At 52.5% G+C, this 21,013-nt stretch overlaps 2 protein-coding genes across 5 annotated transcripts; one reads left to right on the top strand and one right to left on the bottom strand.

Moving 5' to 3' along the window:
- Positions 1–366: 366 nt before the first annotated feature.
- Positions 367–15,943, bottom strand: CCHCR1 (coiled-coil alpha-helical rod protein 1). 4 transcript variants are annotated; one of them, XM_023194391.2, is made up of 18 exons: positions 15,872–15,943; positions 14,722–14,788; positions 14,431–14,644; positions 12,183–12,486; positions 8,917–9,080; positions 8,683–8,818; positions 8,408–8,518; positions 8,016–8,165; positions 6,632–6,742; positions 6,420–6,526; positions 4,067–4,179; positions 3,818–3,863; positions 3,536–3,672; positions 3,255–3,443; positions 3,057–3,158; positions 1,193–1,344; positions 889–1,060; positions 367–639 (listed from the first exon to the last, which is right to left on the bottom strand). In XM_023194391.2, exons 2-18 carry the CDS (start codon positions 14,735–14,737, stop codon positions 515–517), a joined length of 2,349 nt encoding a protein of 782 aa, XP_023050159.2. In that variant the 5' UTR covers positions 14,738–14,788; positions 15,872–15,943; the 3' UTR covers positions 367–514. The 4 variants fall into 4 exon arrangements, with proteins under 4 accessions (XP_023050159.2, XP_023050160.2, XP_023050158.2 ...); XM_023194392.2 differs by having other exon boundaries at positions 14,722–14,854; positions 15,872–15,893; XM_023194390.2 differs by lacking the exon at positions 15,872–15,943 and adding an exon at positions 15,091–15,495.
- A 284-nt stretch (positions 15,944–16,227) lies between these two features.
- On the top strand, positions 16,228–20,901 carry TCF19 (transcription factor 19). Its single transcript, XM_023194388.3, has 4 exons — positions 16,228–16,433; positions 16,856–17,423; positions 19,178–19,736; positions 20,204–20,901. The coding sequence occupies exons 2-4, from the start codon at positions 17,186–17,188 to the stop codon at positions 20,442–20,444; spliced, it is 1,038 nt and encodes a 345-aa protein (XP_023050156.1). The 5' UTR covers positions 16,228–16,433; positions 16,856–17,185; the 3' UTR covers positions 20,445–20,901.
- Positions 20,902–21,013: the final 112 nt, after the last annotated feature.

Below are 21,013 nucleotides of genomic sequence, written 5' to 3' on the forward strand. Positions count from 1 at the left end.
GGCGAGGTGGCGGGCGCCTGTAGTCCCAGCTACTCGGGAGGCTGAGGCAGGAGAATGGCGTAAACCCGGGAGGCGGAGCTTGCAGTGAGCCGAGATCCGGCCACTGCACTCCAGCCCCGGCGACAGAGCGAGACTCCGTCTCAAAAAAAAAAAAAAAAAAAGAGTTTTAAAAGTTGAGAATAAAGAAAAGCAGGAGCTTCCCAAACATTTCCAAAGCTGCCTAGAAAAAGGATTTGAAAAGGTATCACCCAGAGAGAGCTATGGGTGGGACCACTTCTCACATCTCCAAGAGAGATGGCTGCAGGGAGAATTCCCAGATTCCCAGAGATAACATTTCCAAACAATGGCTCCTACGGTAGTCGGTGGTCGGTAGTCGTCTTTATTTAGAGCAGAATTTAGACTCAGCTGGTGTCCCCCAGGGTGACCCCGGGAGGGGGAAGGGCTCGTCTGTCCCCACCCACTTCTCCAGGATCCTCCCAGCCCCCAGGCTGGCTTTCCCTGGGCTCTCAGCTGCTTAGCTGCTCATCTGGGGATTGGAGCTGGAGCATCTGTCAAGGTTGTCTCCTTGACAAACAGCTTCCTCTTTGGAAATGGCTTCACTCAAGCCCTGCAGGTCATCGAGCAGGACAGAGAGGGACCCTGGGAAGGAAGAGAGCAGGAGATGAGCACCAGACAAGGGGAGGTGCTCGTGGTTACAGAGGAAACAGAGCTGACACAGGAAATGAGGACTGGCAGAGAGGAGGCTCTTTGGTCCAAGCTGGGCATCGCTAAAAGAGGCTAAGGGCCTCGCAGGATCACAGAGAACACCACTCATCACGCAAGAGTCTGGAGGGGAGATTGCTGAAGTGCACCCATTTGTCCCTTGTCCCTTTGTGCTTGGCCCAAGACCTTTTATGGATTCCCTGGTGGGTACTGCTGCTGCTACAGGTACAGATGCTGAACACTCTGGAGGCCTGGGGCTGGACACCACAGATTTCTTCTTATCCAGTAGGGAAGGAAGAACTGCCAACAGTCGCTGCTGCTTGTAACGGGAGAGGAGACCCTCCTGCTGCAAGGTGGCCTGGGAAGGAGAGGGTTAAACGCCACCTAGCCCAGGTAGAACCTCCCTCACCGCCCTCTTTCCACACCTCTAGCCCAGGAACCAGCCCAGGATGGGCCCTAGTGTCTGCCTGTCTGCCGTCCTGTCTCCTACCAGCATGAGGTTCTTATCCCTCTCCAGCTCCTGCAGGCGCCGGGCCAGTCGCTGCGCCTCCTCCTTCCGGGCCTCCTCCTGCAGACGCCTGAGTTCCTGGCTCCGCTCCTTTTCCTGGGCGGCTCTGCGCTGAATCTGGCGCAAGGAGACCACTACAGAGAGGCCAAGGCACAGGGGAGGCAGGTGTGGGTCAGGCCAGAGGCAGCCAGGCACCATGAAGACAGGAACAAACGCTGGGTCACCAACTCTGTGGCTTGTGGGGGCTGTTCTGCTCTGTGGATCTGTCTCTTCTGTACAGTTGGAGGGGTGGGCTGACCCTCTAGGAGCCTGGGAATCTGAACCTAAGTATCTTCCTCATCCCTGAACCACCCTGGAGTTCCGCAGGGGAAATCTGAGTATGAATTGAGTTAGATTTTGTGCAATTAGTCTTCCTTGTCTTAAAGTGTGATGATTGCAGCTATATAAGAGAATTTACTGGCTTTGGGAGATGCAGCTGAACAACTTATGTTTACAACTTACTTAAAACATTAAATGGCAGGGCGCGGTGGCTCACACCTGTAATCCCAGCACCTTGGGAGGCTGAGGCGGGTGGATCACAGGTCAGGAGATCGAGACCATCCTGGCCAACATGGTGAAACCCCGCCTCTACTAAAAATACAAAACTTAGCTGGGTGTGGTGGTGGGCACCTGAAATCCCAGCTACTCAGAAGGCTGAGCCAGGAGAACGACTTGAACCCAGGAGGTGGAGGTTACAGTGAGCAAAGATCATGCCACTGCACTCCAGCCTGGTGACAGAGGAAGGCTCTGTCTCAAAAAAAAAAAAAAGATTACAACTTAAAGTGATTCAAAAGATGTACAAATATGCGTGTACACAGGTAAGAGACCAAATGTGGCAAATGTTAACTGCTATATTTAGAGAAGATAATATTCATTATACAATTCTTTTTTAGACACACGGTCTTTCTCTGTTGCCCAGGCTGGAGTGCAGTGGCACAGTCTCGGCTCACTGCAGCCTCCACCTCCCAGGTTCATGTGATCTTCCCACATCAGCCTCCCAAGTAAGCTCAGGCTACAGGTGCCCACCGCCATACCTGGCTAATTTTTGTAATTTTTTTTTTTTTTAAGAGATGGGAGTCTATGTTGCCCAGGCTGATCTTGAACTCCTGGGCTCAAGCAATCCTCCTGCCTTGGTCTCCCAAAGTGCTGGGATTACATGTGTGAGCCACCGCGCCGGCCACAATTCTTTTAACTTCTTTAGGTGTGTGAAATTTTTGCTAAGGGGTAATTGCTGGTGTTAGACATCTGGAAGGTGGTGGCCTCTGTGAAGGGGTATAACTGGAAGGGGTACAGGAGGGTGCTGAACTGGTCATATGCTCTTTATTTATTTATTTTTTTTGAGACTGAGTTTTGCTCTCCAGGCTGGAGTGCTATGGTGTGATCTCGGCTCACTGCAACCTCCGCCGCCCGGGTTCAAGCCATTCCCCTGCTTCAGTCTCCCAAGTAGCTGGGATTACAGGCACCCACTACCACACCCAGCTAATTTTTGTAATTTTAGTAGAGATGGGGTTTCACTGTGTTGGCCAAGCTGGTCTCAAACTTCTGACCTCAGGTGATACACCTGCCTTGGCCTCCCAAAGTGCTGGGATTACAGGCGTGAGCCACCGCGCCCGGTCATATGCTGTTTCTTAATCTGGTGCTGGCTACATGGGTGTGTTCATGAAGTGAGAAATCATCTGTGCTATTCATGGATACCTTCATTACTTCCTGTAATGAAGCTCTGAAAAAACTTTGAAGGGAAAATAATAACCTATGTCTTAACACTTCCTTCTTTCTGGAAGGCCCTATCCACGCTGGCAAGGCTCACCAGCCTTGGCATGCTCCCTCCGAGCCTCGTTCAGCCTCCTCTCTGTGTCTGAGAGTTGCTCCCGCAGCCGAGTTTCCACTTCAGCCACCTTCTCTTGCAGGGCTGGGGTGAAAGTGCAGACGGGGCGTATCAGCAGGAGCTTTGATTTGCAATTCCCATGCCACCGTCCAAGGGAAGCACCCCTTTCCCTCTCGACACCTTGCCTGTAGAGCTCCTGCTGCTGGGTCAGCTCCTGCCGCAGACTGGCAGCCTCCTCTGTGCTCTCCTGCTGGCCCTGGTGTGCCACCTCCAGCTGCAGCCCCAAGCTAGCCAGGGACTCCTGGGTCTGCTGCAGCTCCTGCTCCAGCTGCTGGGCCACCTTGCTCAGCTGCTGCCGCTCTGCCTCCCCTAAAAGGAGGGGGTGCTGGGTCAGGCCTCTCCTAGCACCCTAGACACCGGGTCTTTCCTCATCCTCGCCACCCCCTGGCAACCAGGTGTACCTTGTTCCCGAGCCCGGCCCACCTCCTGCTGGATGAGGCGGGCACTCAGCTGCAGTTCTGCATCCAGGCGGTTCCGTTCTTCCCGCAGCTGCTGCAACTCAAGGCTCACGTCTGTGACTGGTGGTGGTAGGGGACAGCTGGGACGGGAAGAGAAACAGAGTCAGGAGAAATCACCCAGCTGCCTGACCCCAAAGCTCCCATCCCGCCTCAGTTCTCATGGTTTTGGGGGTCCCACTAGCCAATACCCTAAAGCCCATCCACCTCAAAGTGCCCAAACTTCACCTCTCCTGGCGCAGCTGAGCAAGGGCAAGCTTTCGAGCAGTCAGGCCTGGGAGGGAAAAGGCAGGGAGAAAAAGAGATGAAGTTTGCATGGGAGAAAGTGGGGGACAGGGAGTAAGGGAAGAAGAGATGGAAGGGCTGGTGAAAGGAGGAAGGTGAAAGGATGTGGGATCACAGAGAGCTGGGTCAGGAAGAAGAAAGTCTGAGCTGGTGGGACACGGGCGGGACATGGCTCGCAGTGGCTCTACGCACCCTGAATGGTGTGGACCTTGCGGACAGCATAGCTGAGTCGGTTGTTGAGGCTGGGAAGCCGGGCGGCAGCCTCTTCCACCTTAGCCATGGTGCTCTCGAGCCAGATCTGAGAGCTGGAGAGGGCACAGGTCATTGACCCGCCACACCTCCCCTCATTCCCAAAGGACTTGCTGTGCCTAGTATAGACAACTCCCTCTAATCCTGTCCTGTTACACAAGAACGCACAGCTTCCGTCAATTATCTAAAGGGCCCTTGCCCCAAGAATGCATTAAATGACTATCTTTTAAAGCAACCTGTTAAGCTTATTTCTCACAACCTGTGTTTCGCTCACTATTGTGCATCAAAGAGTAAAGTTATCCTCTCTGGCCAGAGGCTTCTGCCTGTAATCCCAGCACTTTGGGAGGCCGAGGCGGGTGGATCACCTGAAGTCAGGAATTGGAGACTAGCCTGGCCAACATGGTGAAACTCTGTCTCCACTAAAAACACAAAAATTAGCCAGGCATGGTGGCTTATGCCTGTAATCTCAGCTACTCCGGAGGCTGAGGTACGAGAATCACTTGAACCTAGGAGGTGAAGGTTGCAGTGAGCCAAGATTGTGCCCCTGCCCTCAAGCCTGGGCAACAGAGTGAGACTCTATCTCAAAAAAACAGAACAAAATAAAGTTATCCTCTCCAAGCCCAGGAGTGTTGATTTAGCACCAATGACGGGCAGACCCACGTGCTTTACCATCTGGCTGTGCCAAAAGTAGGACCAACCTGGCTCATGAAAACTGAGCAGCTTAAACAGGCCCCAGGAGGAGGCCAAGAAGTGTCTAGGACCTGCTTGGGGTTTCCTCAGGAGAGTCCAGGTCTGCACCCACAGAAAAACACATGATGATGAAGGCTTGCAGCTGCATCCCCAGCAGCACAGCAAAGTTCACTTTGATCTGGAAATTGTTCAAGTAGATGCTTCCAACACCTACCACAGCTCGTATTAAAGTCTCCAATTACCTAGAGACAATCTAATAAACCCAGCAACAATCCAAGTTTGGACTGCTTTAAGCCTGGAGGACTTTTGGCAATGCATCGTTACACAGACCATTTCTGTGATCGCCTGGTACCAAAGTCAAACCCTGTCCGCAGCACATCTTTCTGCTCTCCTGGAGGTAGGGGACACACGCAATGGATTGAACCTAGGTGGTAGGTCATCATAACTAGTTTAATTCCATGCAAGTGTGAAATGTTTCACAATTTTTTAAGCTGAATTAGTCCCCAAGGTACAAATCCAAGAGAAGGAAGTGGTGGGCAAGGACTCATCCTGCATCTTAATTTCGCTAAACCAAAAATTATCTTTATCTAAATTAACCCATCAAGAAGAGCCGCATGATAACAATAAACATTTACAAGCCAGACACTGTGCTAAGAACTACCTGCCTTGGGTATCTCAATGTCCAAGGCTGAGGGGAAGTCATCACCAGCACAAAGAAGCTTTGCTGTTTCCTTAGAAGCTTTTCCAAAGGTCGTAGAACAATTGTTGGTAATGAAACAACTAGGAAGTTGGTATGAGAGACAAAGGCTGGCAATTGATTTAGAAGGAAACTAACTGGCTTACATTTTAGATGGAATAGTAAGCAAGTAAGTATATAGCTTTAAATAAACAGACTAGGCCGGGCGCGGTGGCTCACACCCGTAATTCCAGCACTTTGGGAGGGTGAGGTGGGTGGCTCACCTGAGGTCAGGAATTCAAGACCAGCCTGGCCAACATGGTGAAATCCTGTCTCTACTAAAAATACAAAAACTAGCTGGGCGTGGTGGCGGATGCCTGTAATCCCAGCTACTCAAGAGGCTGAGGCAGGAGAATCACTTGAACCAGGGAAGTGAAGTTGCAGTGAGCCAAGACTGCACCACTGCACTCCAGCCTGGGTGACACGGACTCCGTCTCAAAATAAATAAATAAATAAAAAGACTAAATTTTTCTCCAGTGAAACAGAGAATGCCTGTAAAATTTTAGACAAGGAAAGGACGATGAAGTGTCTACACTCTCCATCCTTGAACAATGCTGCAGGTGAAGATCCTCCCCGGTGCTCTATTTAGCTCAAGCCATTAGTAGACTGAACTGCAGGAGGAAGCAAGGCCTCACCTCCAGCCCAACATGCAGTGGGGAGTTCATGACAAGCAATCAGGTGTGAATGCAGAGGGGGCTACCGCAGAAGAGAAACGAACACAGGAACATTGATAGGGCTAAATTTGTCCAGCCCTGTAGCCTCCACAGGCCAGCTTTCCAGCCCCTCTTGCCTGAGGCTCCTCAGCAACAAGGTGCCCAGGAAGCTAAGGTGGCAGAAACACTACTCCAGCAGCCCCTCCATCCCTGATACCTGCTGACGGCATTGACCACAAGCCTCAGCTGCTCCTCGGCTGAGGTTGTCTGCTGCTGCCAGCGGCGCCTGGCCTCCTGAGCACGGCTCAGCTCCAACTGCAGGCCCTGGGGAGGATGCAGCAAAGGACACGGTCCCTCCCTAAGTCCTGGCTGCAGCCCTGGACCAGGGCTCCCTTGCCCTCCCCGAGTCTCTACTAGGCTGACACCAACCCTGGAACCCATCCGCTCCACCTCCACCTCTGCGGCTTTGTCCTGCAGGGATCGCTGCAGAATGGCCTGCTCCTGGCTCTGGGCTGTTACTTGTTCCTGGAGTGAGGTCACCTGGGGGAGGAGATGGAGCTGGGCAGGGGCCTCTAGAGCTAAAAGCTGAGGGAGGCACTAGAAGCAAAGTGGCAGGTGCGGAGAATGTCATGCAGGGGCCAGGTGTGGTGGCTCACACCTGGAATCCCAACACTTTGGGAGGCCGAGGCAGATCGCTTGAGGTCAGGAGTTCAAGACCAGCCTGGCCAACATGGTGAAACACTGTCTGTACTAAAAATACAAAAATCAGCTGAGCATGGTGGCATGTGCCTGTAATCCCAGTTACTTGGGAGGCTGAGGCAGGAGAATCACTTGAACCCGGGAGACAGAGGTTGCAGTGAGCCAAGGTCACGCCACTGCACTCCAGCCTGGGTGACAGAGCGAGACTCCTTCTCAAAAAGAGAAAGAAAAAGAACCAATGCCATGCAGGGTGACAGAAGCTTAGGTTCCTGAGAATAGAATCTGAGTCCAGTGTTCCTTTCACGTTCCACGTTCCATGTGCCCACTTGAACATGGGAGTAGCCCTTGACCCACCCCATAGGACCCACCAACTGACCATGCCACCCTCCTCAGATGCTGTCACCTCCTCAGAGAGGCTGTTCCTGACCATCCTACCTGAGGCTGACCCACACCCCAGTCTCTCCGTCACATTATCTTCTCAATCTTTCTTGCTACTTTCTTTTTTTTTGAGACAGGATCTCGCTTTGTCACCCAGGCTAGAGTGCAGTGGTGGGATCACAGCTCACTGGGGCCTTGACCTCCCAGGCTCAGGTGATCCTCCCACCTCAGCCTCCAGAGTAGCTGGGACTACAGGAATGAGCCACCATGCCTGGTTAATTTTTTGTATTTTTAGTAGAGACTGGATTGCGCATGTTGCTCAGGCTGGTATCAAACTCCTGACCTCAAGTGATCCACCTGCATCGGTCTCCCAGACTGCTGGCATTTTACTTGGCTGGGCACGGTGGCTCATACCAGTAATCCCATCACTTTGGGAGGCTGAGGCAGGCGAATCATCTGAGGTCAGGAGTTTGAGACCAGTGTTGGCACTACAGGCATGAGCCACTGCACCCAGCTTGAAATCTTTCTATACAGCACATATAATTACTCAATATTATCTGTTTACTTGCGTGTTCTGTGTCTCTGCTCTAGAATGCAAGCTCCACATTTCGGTTCTGTTCAGGGCTGTGTGCCCAGCATGTGGCAACCACTCAATAAACATTGGTTGAATGGATGCCACTCTTATGGAAGGAGCAAGGTGCTGGGAGGGAATACTGGGAAAAGAGAGTGCAGTGACCTGTCCCTTCAGCTGCTTAACAGAGTCGCTGTGTTCCAGCTCCTGGGCCTTTAGCTGCACCATGAGGGCAAACACCTTCTCCCGCCAGCGGTTCAGCAGGGACTGGCACTTCCTGGTAAACTCAGGCTCCAGGGAATCTGAAGGTTGAACCTGAGGGAGAAGGAGCGGGAGGAAACTGTGGGCTCCTGGGGGAGGAGAGGAAGGAGGGGGCATCTTTGTTTCTCCTCTGTCCTGCCCGGGCAACATGAGCTACAGCAAGAGGAGTTCACAGGAACAAAGAGATCCAAGCAGGTTCTGGGGCACATCGAACCCTCCCACCCACAGGGAGGAGGGTGGGGGACAGTAGGTGTAGGATGCGGCTGAGGGTGAGGGATCTGGGGGTCGGGCCATACCTTCCTGGTCAGCTCCTCCTCCTGCAGGGCGAGGATGTGCGTGAGGCTCTGCACCCGCACCTGCAGCAGCTCCACGGTGGCGTGCAGGCCATCCCGGTCCTCCTGCAAGTGCTGCGGGTGGAGAGAAGCAGCCCCTCTGTAGAGCCTCCATGCTGCCTCGGGTACCACCTTCTCTCCTGAGGGCTGTGCTCTACACGCTCCTCCAAGGGCCACACTTGCCCCCCAACCTGATCCCCAAGTCCCCACACAGATGCAATCCTGCACACTCCACTCACCTGCATGTTTTCCAGAAACTTCTGTCGCTCCAGTTCCCATGTCTGGCTGTGGACCTCAGGAGGGACTTGTTCCCCAACATATTTTCTTAGATTCTCAACCAGGGTCACCTGAGCCTCCAAGTCTTCCTGGGTCTTGCTAGGGTTGGGGTGGGAATGGGACAGTCATCAGTGGGGCACCCTGCAGACCCACCACATCACCAACTGCTGGGTCCCCGTCAGCATCCGCCCACCTACCTCAGCTGCTTCCGAAGCAGCTCGGCCTCCCTCCGAGCCTCGGCCAGCTCCTTGGCTTCCCCAGCTCTCCTGGTCTCCAGACTACTCAGAGACTTCTCCAAGCCCTCGGCCTTGCTGGTCAAACTGGAAAGAGCCTCCTGGTGAGCCTGTGTCAAAGAGGACAGCTGCGGAAAGAAGAGGGGGCTCAGCAGGGGCTCGACCCCACATGGAGGCCTTCCTTGTTCCCTTCACTCCCACTTTCTGTGACCTTAGAGAATGACCAAACCAATCACCCAATTGCGCATAGCAAACGGAGAGCTGGTAACCCACTCTCTGCAGTTGCCCCACAACCCATCGGGAGATCTTGTCCAATCTCCCCCAAAACATATCTTCACCTCTCTCCATCTCCGTCTCCACTGCCACCAACCCAAGGTAAGCTACCCTCATCTTTTGCCTGGGCAACAGCGACCATCTCCTAACTAGTCTTCACAAACCCTTGGTGGCTTCTCACAGCATTCACAGCAAAACCCAGGCATCTCTCCACACCTGCAGGCCGGGGGACCCGGCCTCTGCCTGCCTCCTGAGTTCACCCTGGAGGCTCTCCCCACGCTCCCCGCTCCAGCCACAGGGAGTCTGCTGAGAACCAGACAGCGGCCCCCACTTGCTCCACAGACCCCAGGTGATAGCCCCTCCTCAGGGTGGCTTCGCTGGGCCCTCTAATAACCCTCACCACCCTACTCTGCCCCATCACCTGCTCACGTCCTCCCGAGCACTTAGCACTGACCATATCTTGTTTATGTGTATGTGTTACTATCTGTCAGACCACACCAGAAGGAAAGCTCCAGGAAAGGAGGAATTTTGTGTCTTTTGCTCATGGCACCTCAAAGGGTTACAGGGGTGTCAGAGCCACCAACAGTCATGGGATGGACTGGGAAGGAGGGCAAAGTGGCCACCCTGCTTTCTGGTCTGCCTCTTCTAGCCCTGTCTCCATACAACAATAAAGTTAATTTGGGGGATATAAATGACAAAACTTTTTAGACATAAAATACAAATCTAATCATGTCATTTCCCTGCCTAAAACCTTTCAACAGTTGCTTATCACTTAAAAAAACAATTTTGTTTTCGTTATTTTGGAGATGGAGTTTCACTTTGTTGCTCAGACTAAGTGCAATGGCACGATCTCAGCTCACTGCAAACGCTGCCTCCCAGGTTCAAGCGATTCTCCTGCCTCACCCTCCCGAGTAGCTGAGATTACAGGCATGAGCCACCACGCCCAGCTCATTTTTGTACTTTTAGTAGAGATGAGAGTTCACCATGTTGGCATGGCTGGTCTCGAACTCCTGACCTCAAGTGATCCACTCGCCTCAGCTTCCCAAAGTGCTGGGATTACACATGTGAGCAACCATGCCCAGCCCCAATTTATTTAATAAAATAGAGATGGGGGCTCACTTTGTTGCCCAGGCTGGTCTCAAACTCCTGGGCTCAAGTGATCCTTCCGCCTTAGCCTCCCAAAGTGCTAGGATTACAAGTATGAGCCACCGCGCCCAGCCTGCTCATTGCTCTTAAGGGAAAGTAGCAAGTTCTGAAGTGGCCAAGGCCTTGTGCCCTGGGTCCTGTGCTCTGCAGCACACTCAGCGCCCCTGATCTCTGTGCTCCAGCCTTCTGGCCTCCGCCTGTCCCCGCCTCCACCGGTTGTCCTGCCGAGTGTCCTCCAGCTACCATTGGACCTCACACGCCTATTCACTGGCCAACTCCTATTCAGCACAAATGGTAGTTTGTTGTTTTTTTTTAGTCTCGCTCTGCTGCCCAGGCTGGAGTGTGGTGATCTCAGCTCACTGTAACTTCGGTCTCCCAGGTTCAAGTAATTCTCCTGCCTCAGCCTCCCAAGAAGCTGGGGCATTACAGGTGCCCACTGCCATACCCGGCTAATTTCTGTATTTTTTGTAGAGACTGGGTTTCTTCATGTTGGCCAGGCTGGTCTTGAACTCCTGGCCTCAAGTGATCCTGCCCACCTCAGCCTCCCAAAGTGCTGGGATTACAGGCATGAGCCACTGTGCCCGGCTTAGCTTCTTGTTTCTAAGTTTCTTTCATGAATCTCCTTTGTCCACTTTCTGACTGGATTGCTGGTGTTTCCCTTACCAATTTCTAGGGACACATTTTATATTAGGGATATTACCCTTTTCTTGTGATCTGAGCTATAAATAGAGCTTTTTTTTTTTTCTTCCCGCCATTCCTAATGTTCATGTTATAAAGTCAATGGATCAATCTTTTCCTTTACGGCTTCTAGATTTGGGATTTGGCTCACAGGTAGAAAGACCTTGCCCACTACAAGGTTATAAAGAATTTCTCCCTTGTTTTCTCCCAGTTCCTTTTTTATTTTATTTTTTGAGACGGAGTCTTGCTCTGTTGCCCAGGCTGGAGTGCAATGGCACGATTTTGGCTCACTGCAACCTCCACCTCCCAGGCTCAAGTGATTCTCCTGCCTCGGCCTCCTGAGTAGCTGGGATTACAGGTGTGTACCACCATGCCTGGCGAATTTTTGTATTTTTAGTAGAGACGAGGTTTCACCATGTTGGCCAGGCTGGTCTTGAACTCCTGACCTTGTGATCCACCTGCTTCAGCCTCCCAAAATGCTGTGATTACAGGCGTGAGCCACCGTGCCCGGCCCTGTGGTTTCTTTCCTTGACATGTTCAATTGGTTACAGTGGCCTTCCCTGAACCCCAGACTAAGTTAGTGCTCTCTAGTCCTTCGCCTTCAAGGCACTCCTCCTGATTGCAATTAATTATTATTAAATTAAAAGTGGATGTGTGTATCCCCCATGAGGCTGTCAGTTCCATCCATGAAGGCAGGATTCAGGCTAATTTGGTCAATGAGTCTGAGATGGCAAAGAGTAAGCACTGAGTTTGCAGACTGAATAATCTCTCTCTCTCAGTCCACCATAACCCCCTTATATCCACCTTCCTCACTGCCCTCCACAATACCCCCGATGAATTGGTACCCGGAGTAAAGCAGGGAAGCAAACTACTTCCTACTAGAAAAGGAAGCAGGGCTTCAAGTCGTGGGAGGCCACCTGAGTCTTGGGGGAAAAGTGCAACCCGAATTAAGATCAAAATAGTCAAATCCTCCATCTTTCTAGGCCATGTGTGTTTCTTTTCACCAAAGGTCTCATCACTCCACTACTCACTACTCAGGGAGGGTCTTTTCTGCAATACCTGTTCTTTGCTTGGAAGCTACTGTTATGTATTTCTCCGTTATGAATTTAAATCCTTCCCACCCCTGCCTTCACCTGCTCTTGGTGCAGCCTCTGAACCTCTTCCAGCTCGCGCTGGCTCCCCTCTTCCAAGTTCTTCCGGACGACCTCAGCCCCAGCCAAAGCAGCACGCAGGCCCTCAGCCTCAGCTCGGCCGGCCTTCTCTGCCTGTGCCAGAGCCTCCAGCTCCACGGCCTGGGCCTCTAGCCTCATCTTCTGCTGCAGTGAGGTCTCCCGCAGGAGCCGGACCTCCTCCTCCAGCCGCCGCAGTTCTTGCAACTGCCGAGCGATCACCTCAGCCTGCTGGCTCAGGGCCTGTGACCCCTCCAGCTTCCAGGACCTTCAAAGACAGGTTAGTGCAGGTGAGACTTGTCTCCAGTGCTGGAAGGATAGCTGAGGGTGTAAACATAGCCAGAAGGAAAAGAGGACCTCTCTGCCCCCGTGTGGGGAGGTGAAGGGGGTGCTGAAGCTGGGGTATGGGGATGTCTGCACTGACATCATCATCATTCATCAAAGCCCTATTGAGCATGTTAAGTCCAGTGCCTGGACTCACAGGACCTAAAGTCTGGCTGAGATCATGGAACATGATCTCCCTAGAGAGAGCTACATATAGACAGATTCAACATCAAATCTGTGTATCATTAGGCCACACATTCTTTTTGGTTTTTGGTGTTTTTTTGTCTTATTTTAAATTTTTTTATTTTTAGGCCACACATTTTAAGTGGAAAGGCTGGAAGAACAGAGTCTTCTCAATTCTGATTTAAGGGCAAGAAGTTTGAGGGAGGAATGGGCATAGAGAGAGCTGAGCTTCCAGTATCAATATGGTGAGGCCAGGTGCTAGTTAAAATGCATTTATTGAGTGTTAGGTATACTTTATGAGGAGTCTGAGAGAACAGTACATAAATAACATAGTGCCAGCCTTTGGAGACATTGTCTACCAATATCACGTGAAGTTTAACCCAGCTTGGAACATGGCTCCTGAGGCAGCTGTCTCTCTGACACCCAGGACCACAGGAGATCGTTGTTGTTTTTAGAGACAGGGTATCACTGTGTCACCCAGGCCTCAATGCAGTGGCTGGATCATAGGTCATTGCAGCCTTGAACTCCTGAGCTCAAGCGATCCTACCACCTTAGCCTCCCGCGTAGCTGGGACTACAAATGCATGTCACCACAGCCAGCTAATTATTTTCTGCGGAGACGAAGTCTCGCTTTGTTGCCCAGGCTGGTCTTGAACTTCTGGGCTCAAGTGATCCTCCTGCCTCAGCTCCCAAAGTGCTAGGAGTATAGGTGTGAGCCACCATACCTGGCCTTTTCTTTATTTTCTTTCTTTTTTTGAGACGGAAGTCTCGCTCTGTCACCCAGGCTGGAGTACAGTGGCCGGATCTCAGCTCACTGCAAGCTCCGCCTCCGGGGTTTATGCCATTCTCCTGCCTCAGCCTCCCGAGTAGCTGGGACTACAGGCGCCCGCCACCTCGCCCAGCTAGTTTTTTGTATTTTTTAGTAGAGACGGGGTTTCACCGTGTTAGCCAGGATGGTCTCGATCTCCTGACCTCGTGATCCGCCCGTCTCGGCCTCCCAAAGTGCTGGGATTACAGGCTTGAGCCACCGCGCCCGGCCTATTTTCTTTCTTTCTTTATTTTTAAGTATCAGGGATCTGTAGGCTAGGGAAATTAAGTGACTTGCCAAATATCCTCTAGCTGGTAGCCAAACTAAAAATAGAGTCTCTGTCTCCTGACACCCAGTCTAGTACTCCTTCTTCTTCTTCATGCTGCTGCTTCTAATGTAATCCTACTCTGGAGCAAAATGGCAGAATGATATCCCAGTACATCTGGGAAGACACATGAAACAACAAGAATAAGAATGTTTACAGACAATACGACAGCATGGCCAGCTCCCATAGCATGTCCTCTGTAAAGGCTTTCTTCCGTCAGAATGAACCCACACTGCCACAGTGCTGGGTCTCTACTTCTAGTTTGCACTTCTTCATCTTGCCTCATACTAGGCTTTACCATCAGCTGATGGTCAATATATCTCCCCTCTTAGGATTTTAGATTCCTTATTAATTACAAATTTAAGTCAGGATTTGTCTTATTCATTATTGTTATCCTCATCCCTAGCACCTAGCACACTGCTTTATTATCTAGGCACTGTAGGAACTAATAATTGCTTACATAAAAATGAGTACGTTCTGGAAACTAGGGCCGAAATAGGGTAAGGAGTTTATTCCAGTGAAGAAGGGTCACTAGCAAGCCAGCCTGAGAAAACGGCGAGGACGGATCCCTACCTGCCTCTCCGCCCTGGCTCCTGCCTGTCATTGGAAACATCCTGTTCCCACATGGCCACTTGAGGTCTCTGGGTGTCTAGTCGCCTCTCGGAGACATCTTGATGGCCTGGGGGTTGGACCAGGGGAATGTCTGAGAGCCAGGTGGGAGCCATTCTCCGCAGAGCTGAAAGGGGCCGAGCTTGAAAATGGGAGGGAGGAATCAGCCCAGTGGAACCTGAGGAATTACAAAACCAAAGATAGTCAGTTTCCCAGGCAGAGACAACCACCACTCCCTTGTCTGGTCCCACTGACCTGAAGGTGGAAACATCTCCACATTATTTGAAGGCTCTAGATTCTGTCTCCAGCCATCTGTGTTCCCCTGGACAATAGGAGAAACAAAGACACTCCAATTCAATTTTCAGGCCACCTTCCAAAGAGAAAGCGCCTACAATAACAAAGTCATAATCCTTGAATTACAGCCAGGTCCACCCGATGCTCAGCTCTTTTCCTACTTCCCCAAAGAAGTAGGAGATACCCCAAATTCACTTGCTTGTCTCAACCTGGTTCCTCATGGAACCCAGGCAACTAACTATCAAGTGGAGAGAATTTACTGAAAAAGACAGACCGAGAGGGGTTCTGAGGCTTTACTCATACTTTCAGGATTGTGGGCAGTGCCTTTACCCTCCTCCTTAAGTTTCTATGGTCCCTGTTGCCCCTGGCCAGAGGTGAGAAAGGAGGTACACAGTGCAGGGGTCTTGAGTGCCATCTCTAGAGTTCTCTCCATGGCTCAGCAAGGCCTGGGGGAATCCCATCCAGACACCACCAGGCCATGACTCTTGGGTCCTTCCCTATTAAAGTGCTGGCCCAAGGCCTGGCCCCAGCTGAATGTGGCCACATGCAGGGCTAGACCCTTCCCAAGACCTTGGGAATCCAAGCAGCCTAGATCCCCAGGCAGAAAAGCCAGCGTCCTGACATCTCATCCAAATCTTTCCTGCGGCTGTCCTCTCAGCTTCTCTCTACTATAGCCTCAGCTTCCATGCCTGCCGCCCGCCTCCTCTTTCTCGAGTCCTAACACATAGTGGGCACTTTAAGACCTTCCTCCCACCCTCCCGCCCTCATTAATCTATTTTTTACCCGAATCTGGGATCCCTACTCCCGTCCCTTTTTACATCCTAATCTACTTTTTTCTGAAGGAATTGTTCTGGTCCTCACCCTCACCCCCATCTCTCAATAGTCTGCTCTCGCCCCCTGTACGCTAGCCGGCTCTGCTCTCTCCCCACTGCTCCCTAGATACCCGAGGCTTCACCCAGGCGGCCCCTGAGCTCTAAGGCTGTTCTGATCTCCTCATCTGTCCCTTCACCTGGCCCCTGTTCCCCCTCCCTCTTTGGACCCCTTGAACCCTCCCAGCACCCCCGCTCAGCCCCTTCCTGCCCCCAACCGACTCTTCCCGAACGTCACTTACCCACCGCGAGAACCCCTACTGCGCCTTCACCGCACCCCCTACGCTTCGCTCCCGGCCCCGCCTCTGCCTCGGCCTCTGACCGCGCCTGCGCAAGGCGAGCGCCCTAAGGTCCTATTTCACGCTGTAGGGAGGAGGAAAGGTGTACGCAGGCGCAGTGGCGTCTAAATCTGGGCCCACTGAATGTGTCGACGCATCTCCGCGCCCAGGCGGCTCCTCCCCACTGCGGGAACCCGGGAAAACTTGTGAACTAATCAGAAAAAGCGGAAGGCGGGAGATCTTGGGGAGCCGTCCAATGGCGCGGAAGAGAGCAAATAAGATGGCCAATCAGAAACGGCACGGGGGCGGGCTCGCTCGGCGCGAAGTTCGGGCCCGGGAATTCCGAAGGAGGGGTAGGCGCTGCCCGCGCGCCGAGGCCGCGCCCCTCCTGGCCCCGGCTTCCTGGCTGTCAAACAGCTAGCTGCAGCAGTATCGGCTCCAGCCGAGGAGCCCAGGGGGTCCCGGGACCCGCCGCACAGGCTGGCACTGCTTGAAGAGGAGGCTACTGGGAGACTGCACCGCGCTGGTAGATCCGAAACGGGGCTGGGGCCGAGAGGGAAAAGGCCGGGTATGCCTTGCATGATCGCGGGGAGCCCCTTCCTGTTTTTATCCCACCTAGAGAAGCCGGGAAGTAGGGGTTTAGGTCCAATTTGTTGGAGTACTTAAGGACTCGTTTGCACTTCCTTTTGGGGGATGACAGTAGATTCATTGCCCTCGGAGGTTCAAACTAGTTATGAGTGAGGGATTGGCCAGAAGATCGGGGCGCAGGCAAGCAGGAGTGCTGTATTAGGATAAGCAGGTTTGACAGGAAGAAGCTGATCTTCTCCGAATTACACAGAGGTGATGTGTTCGTACTGCACGTAGACGTGTGTATAACAGGACCTCCCCCCCGCGCCCCGCCACACTGACACATACGTAGGAGCTGCCTAAAGTGTCCTTGCCTTGCAGATTGGAGGCTCCCCAAATATTCTGCGACCTGAGAATCCAGCTCAAGTGAGGTGCCATAGGACGTGTTCCTGAGTTTGCATTGCATGGAAACCTTCCTGGAATTTTTCATTTGCAAGTCGGCTTAACAACCAATTTTGCATTGAGTCCTAGGCTGCTTGCACTCTGAATTTGGACTATTCAGGTAGTGTGTTCAAAGTTGAAACTGCACACAGCACAACTCAAGTTTGCATCAGACTGGGAAGCGAACTTAAGCCAGCGGTGCGTGGCCCAGGAGTGGGAAAGGAAATGGATGCCTAAAGTGGAAGAGGTGGTGCAAAGGGGGCACCGCCCATGCTGCCCTGCTTCCAACTGCTGCGCATAGGGGGCGGCAGGGGCGGTGATCTCTACACCTTCCACCCCCCCGCCGGGGCTGGCTGCACCTATCGCTTGGGCCACAGGGCCGACCTGTGTGATGTGGCTCTGCGGCCCCAGCAGGAGCCTGGCCTCATCTCTGGGATCCACGCCGAACTGCACGCCGAGCCCCGGGGTGATGATTGGAGGGTCAGCCTGGAAGACCACAGCAGCCAAGGTGAGCAGTAAGCAGGGCAGCTTTACCCCTGGGTGGTTGAAATTCCAGGCTGGAATGAGTAAGGTCTCCACAAGACCCTGCTGCCTGCCTCCCATACTCCCATCAGATTGGATGGATGGTAATGGTCCAGACTTTCATCTTCCCACCAGAAGTATGCACAGTCAGAAGCTCTCTGCCAGACCGACCCTTGTTGGTCCCGTTTAGCTCATGCAGGACTTGGGGTATCATCAGAAAGATGTCACAGAGGGGATGTTTAGAGGCCAAGTTTAGACTTGATTCCGTTTCCAGCTTTGCTGAGGCACTCTGTTCCTGGGTTAGGGCAGTTCTATGTTGAATAATGTTTTTAGTAATCTGGGCATGTGTCTTTCTCCCTGACTTGAGGGAGTTAGCCTCAGAAAGCCTAGATTCACATTTGAGTTCTGCCACTGGCCCCTGGCAAAACCTCTTTCTCTTGGTAAAGTCAGTCGTAGGAGAGTTGTGGTTATTAGACTATGGTAGCCAACATTCATCTAGTGCTTACCGTTATGAACCAGGCACTATTTTAAGTGTATTGAATGTAAGTGGCACTAATATTATCCTCATTTACAGTAAAGAAAAATGAGGCACAAAGAGATTAAGGAACTTGTCCAGGGCTGGGCATGGTGGCTCGCACCTGTAATCCAGCACTTTGGGAGGCTAAAGCAGGTGGATCACTTGAGCTCAGGAGTTCGAGACCAGCCTGGGCAACATGGTGAAAACCTGTCTCTACCAAAAAATTAATTAATTTTTAAAAAAAGGCTGGGTGCGGTGGCTCATGCCTGTAATCCCAGCACTTTGGGATCGCGAGGTGGGAGGATCATAAGGTCAGGAGTTCGAGACCAGCCTTACCAACATGGTAAAACCCCATCTCTACTGAAAAAAGAATACAAAAATTAGCCAGGTGTGGTGGCACGCGCCTGTAACCCCAGCTACGCAGGAGGCTGAGGCAGGAGAATCACTTGAACCCGGGAGGCGGAGGTTGCAGTGAGCTGAGATCGTGCTACTGCACTCCAGCTTGGGCGACAGAGTGAGACTTCGTCTCAAAAAAACAAAACAAAACAAAACAAAACAAACAAAAAGCTTGCCCAGGGTCACATAGCTGGTAAGTGGTAGAGCTAGAATCTGAATGAGCTGGAGCTGGAGCTGGGGGAGAGTGAGCATGTTTGAAAATTGGACCTTAGGGCGGGGCACGGTGGCTTGTGCCTGTAATCCCAGCATTTTGGGAGGCTGAGGCGGGCAGATCATGAGGTCAGGAGTACGAGACCAGCCTAACCAACATGGTAAAACCATGTCTCTGCTAAAAATAAAAAAATTAGCCAGATGTGGTGGCATGTGCCTGTAATCCCAGCTACTCAGGAGGCTGAGGCAGGAGAATCGCTTGAACCTGGGAGGCGGAGTGCAGTGAGCTGAGATTGCGCTACTGCACTCCAGCGTGGGCAATAGAGCAAGACTCCATCTCAAAAAAAAAAAAAAAAAAAGAAAGAAAATTGGACCTTAGGAGAGTGAGGGCAGGGATCCTTTGTAGGAAAGCACAAGAACACCGGCTTGTTCCCAGCTGACAAGGAGTGTACTGCCTGGTACCTGTCACCTGCTGAGGGGTTTAGGATGTGAGGGAGAATCTGATAGCAGTTTCATGTTCTTCCCCAGAAACCAGACAGAGCCAGATTTCTGCACTCCTGACTCTGGTCATTTCTGTTCTTGTCCTCCGTATTTGCCTGGTGCCCCACCATCAACAGGTACTTTGGTCAATAATGTCCGACTCCCAAGAGGTCACAGGCTGGAATTGAGTGATGGAGACCTCCTGACCTTTGGCCCTGAAGGGCCGCCAGGAACCAGCCCCTCGGAGTTCTACTTCATGTTCCAGCAAGTACGAGTCAAGCCTCAGGACTTTGCTGCCATTACCATCCCACGGTCTAGGGGAGAAGCCCGGGCTGGGGCTGGTTTCCGGCCTATGCTGCCCTCCCAGGGGGCTCCACAGCGGCCTCTCAGCACCCTCTCCCCTGCCCCCAAGGCCACGCTGATCCTGAACTCCATCGGCAGCCTCAGCAAGCTCCGGCCCCAGCCCCTCACCTTCTCCCCTAGTTGGGGCAGACCAAGGAGCCTGCCTGTTCCCGCCCCACCTGGGGAAGTGGGGACCACCCCTTCTGCTCCACCCCCACGTAATCGGAGGAAATCTGTTCACCGAGTGTTGGCGGAACTGGATGATGAGAGTCAGCCTTCTGAGAGCCTGCCACCGGTCCTTACGGAGCCCAGGAAGAAACTCCGGGTAGACAAAGCCCCACTGACTCCCACTGGGTAAGTAGACCCTCACTTGGCCCTCTCAGTGTTTTACTGCCTTTTGATTCCTTGTATCCCTAGGCTGTGAGGAGGTTCCCCTGCTTGGGGGACGGGCACAGGAGGTGGAATAGATGGAATGGCAAGACCTGGGTTAGCTCTGATAGGAAAAGAAAAATATGTGCAGGAGAAAATGAGAGGTGGGGTGGGGTAGTGCTTATAAAACAACCGGAGTGGGCATGTCCTGCTTTACATTCATATGGCTTTAACCCCATTCTTCTAGTGCCTAAGGATGGGGAACTTCCAGGCTCACACTAGAGGTTTTTAGGCCCACCCTATGTGTTTTTAAGGACAGAGTCCAGGCTCACCTTAGTCCTCAGACCACTGTGCCTCTGTGGCCTCACCCTATGACCAGCCATAGGGTGGCAAGGTCTAGGCCTTCTCCTGCAGGTTTCCAGTAACCCTTGTGTCTGTGTCACTTCCTTCAGAAATCGACGTGGCCGTCCTCGGAAGTACCCAATGAGTGCCCCCATGGCTCCGCCTGCAGTTGGGGGTGGGGAGCCCTGTGCAGCTCCTTGTTGCTGCCTGCCCCAGGAAGAGATAGTGGCCTGGGTTCAGTGTGATGGCTGTGACGTCTGGTTCCATGTGGCCTGTGTTGGCTGCAGCATCCAGGCTGCCAGGGAGGCCGACTTCCGATGCCCAGGGTGCCGGGCTGGCATCCAGACCTAAGGTCCACCACCAAGGCACCATCGGACACACCTGCCCATGAGTAGACACAGCAGCGAGCAAATGGGTCTGCTAAATGCCCCCATTCCCTTCCCTCCCCAGTAGGGAATGACTACAGGGAAGGATGGATTGATGTGGACTCATTCAGGGCCTGGAGCAGACCCTGGTGGCCAAGCTGACAGAAGAGATGGTTTCCTGCCAAAGACATTGCCACCTCCAGGAAATTGCCAGTGAGCTGGAAGTTCCCACTATTACAAGCTATAAGGCCATGTTGCCATGGACACCAGAATATCTGTAGTCAGAGCACCTATCAGTTGCAAAAGCCATGCCTGCAACTGATGGAAAATGTAAGAGGGAGTTTTTTTTTTTTTTTTTGAGACGGAGTCTTGCCCTGTCGCCCAGGCTGGAGTGCAGTGGCCGGATCTCAGCTCACTGCAAGCTCCGCCTCCCAGGTTCACGCCATTCTCCTGCCTCAGCCTCCCAAGTAGCTGGGACTACAGGTGCCCGCCACCTCGCCCAGCTAGTTTTTTGTATTTTTAGTAGAGACGGGGTCTCACCGGGTTAGCCAGGAT

The sequence above is a fragment of the Piliocolobus tephrosceles genome, chromosome 5 (assembly GCF_002776525.5).
Source record: "Piliocolobus tephrosceles isolate RC106 chromosome 5, ASM277652v3, whole genome shotgun sequence".
NCBI classification, from domain to species: Eukaryota; Metazoa; Chordata; class Mammalia; order Primates; family Cercopithecidae; genus Piliocolobus; species Piliocolobus tephrosceles.

What these genes read in the sequence shown, in the direction of transcription:
- CCHCR1 (XM_023194391.2), bottom strand. An exon ending in GTGGTCAATGCCGTCAGCAG is followed by an intron (nt 4,180 to 6,419) that starts GTATCAGGGATG and finishes TGCCCTCTCCAG; the next exon opens with CTCTCAGATCTGGCTCGAGA. An exon ending in GAGGGAGCATGCCAAGGCTG is followed by an intron (nt 1,345 to 3,056) that starts GTGAGCCTTGCC and finishes GCCTCTCTGTAG; the next exon opens with TGGTCTCCTTGCGCCAGATT.
- TCF19 (XM_023194388.3), top strand. Translation starts at nt 17,186, where the DNA reads ATGCTGCCCTGCTTCCAACTGCTGCGCATAGGGGGCGGCAGGGGCGGT. An exon ending in GGAAGACCACAGCAGCCAAG is followed by an intron (nt 17,424 to 19,177) that starts GTGAGCAGTAAG and finishes CACCATCAACAG; the next exon opens with GTACTTTGGTCAATAATGTC. An exon ending in GCCCCACTGACTCCCACTGG is followed by an intron (nt 19,737 to 20,203) that starts GTAAGTAGACCC and finishes CACTTCCTTCAG; the next exon opens with AAATCGACGTGGCCGTCCTC.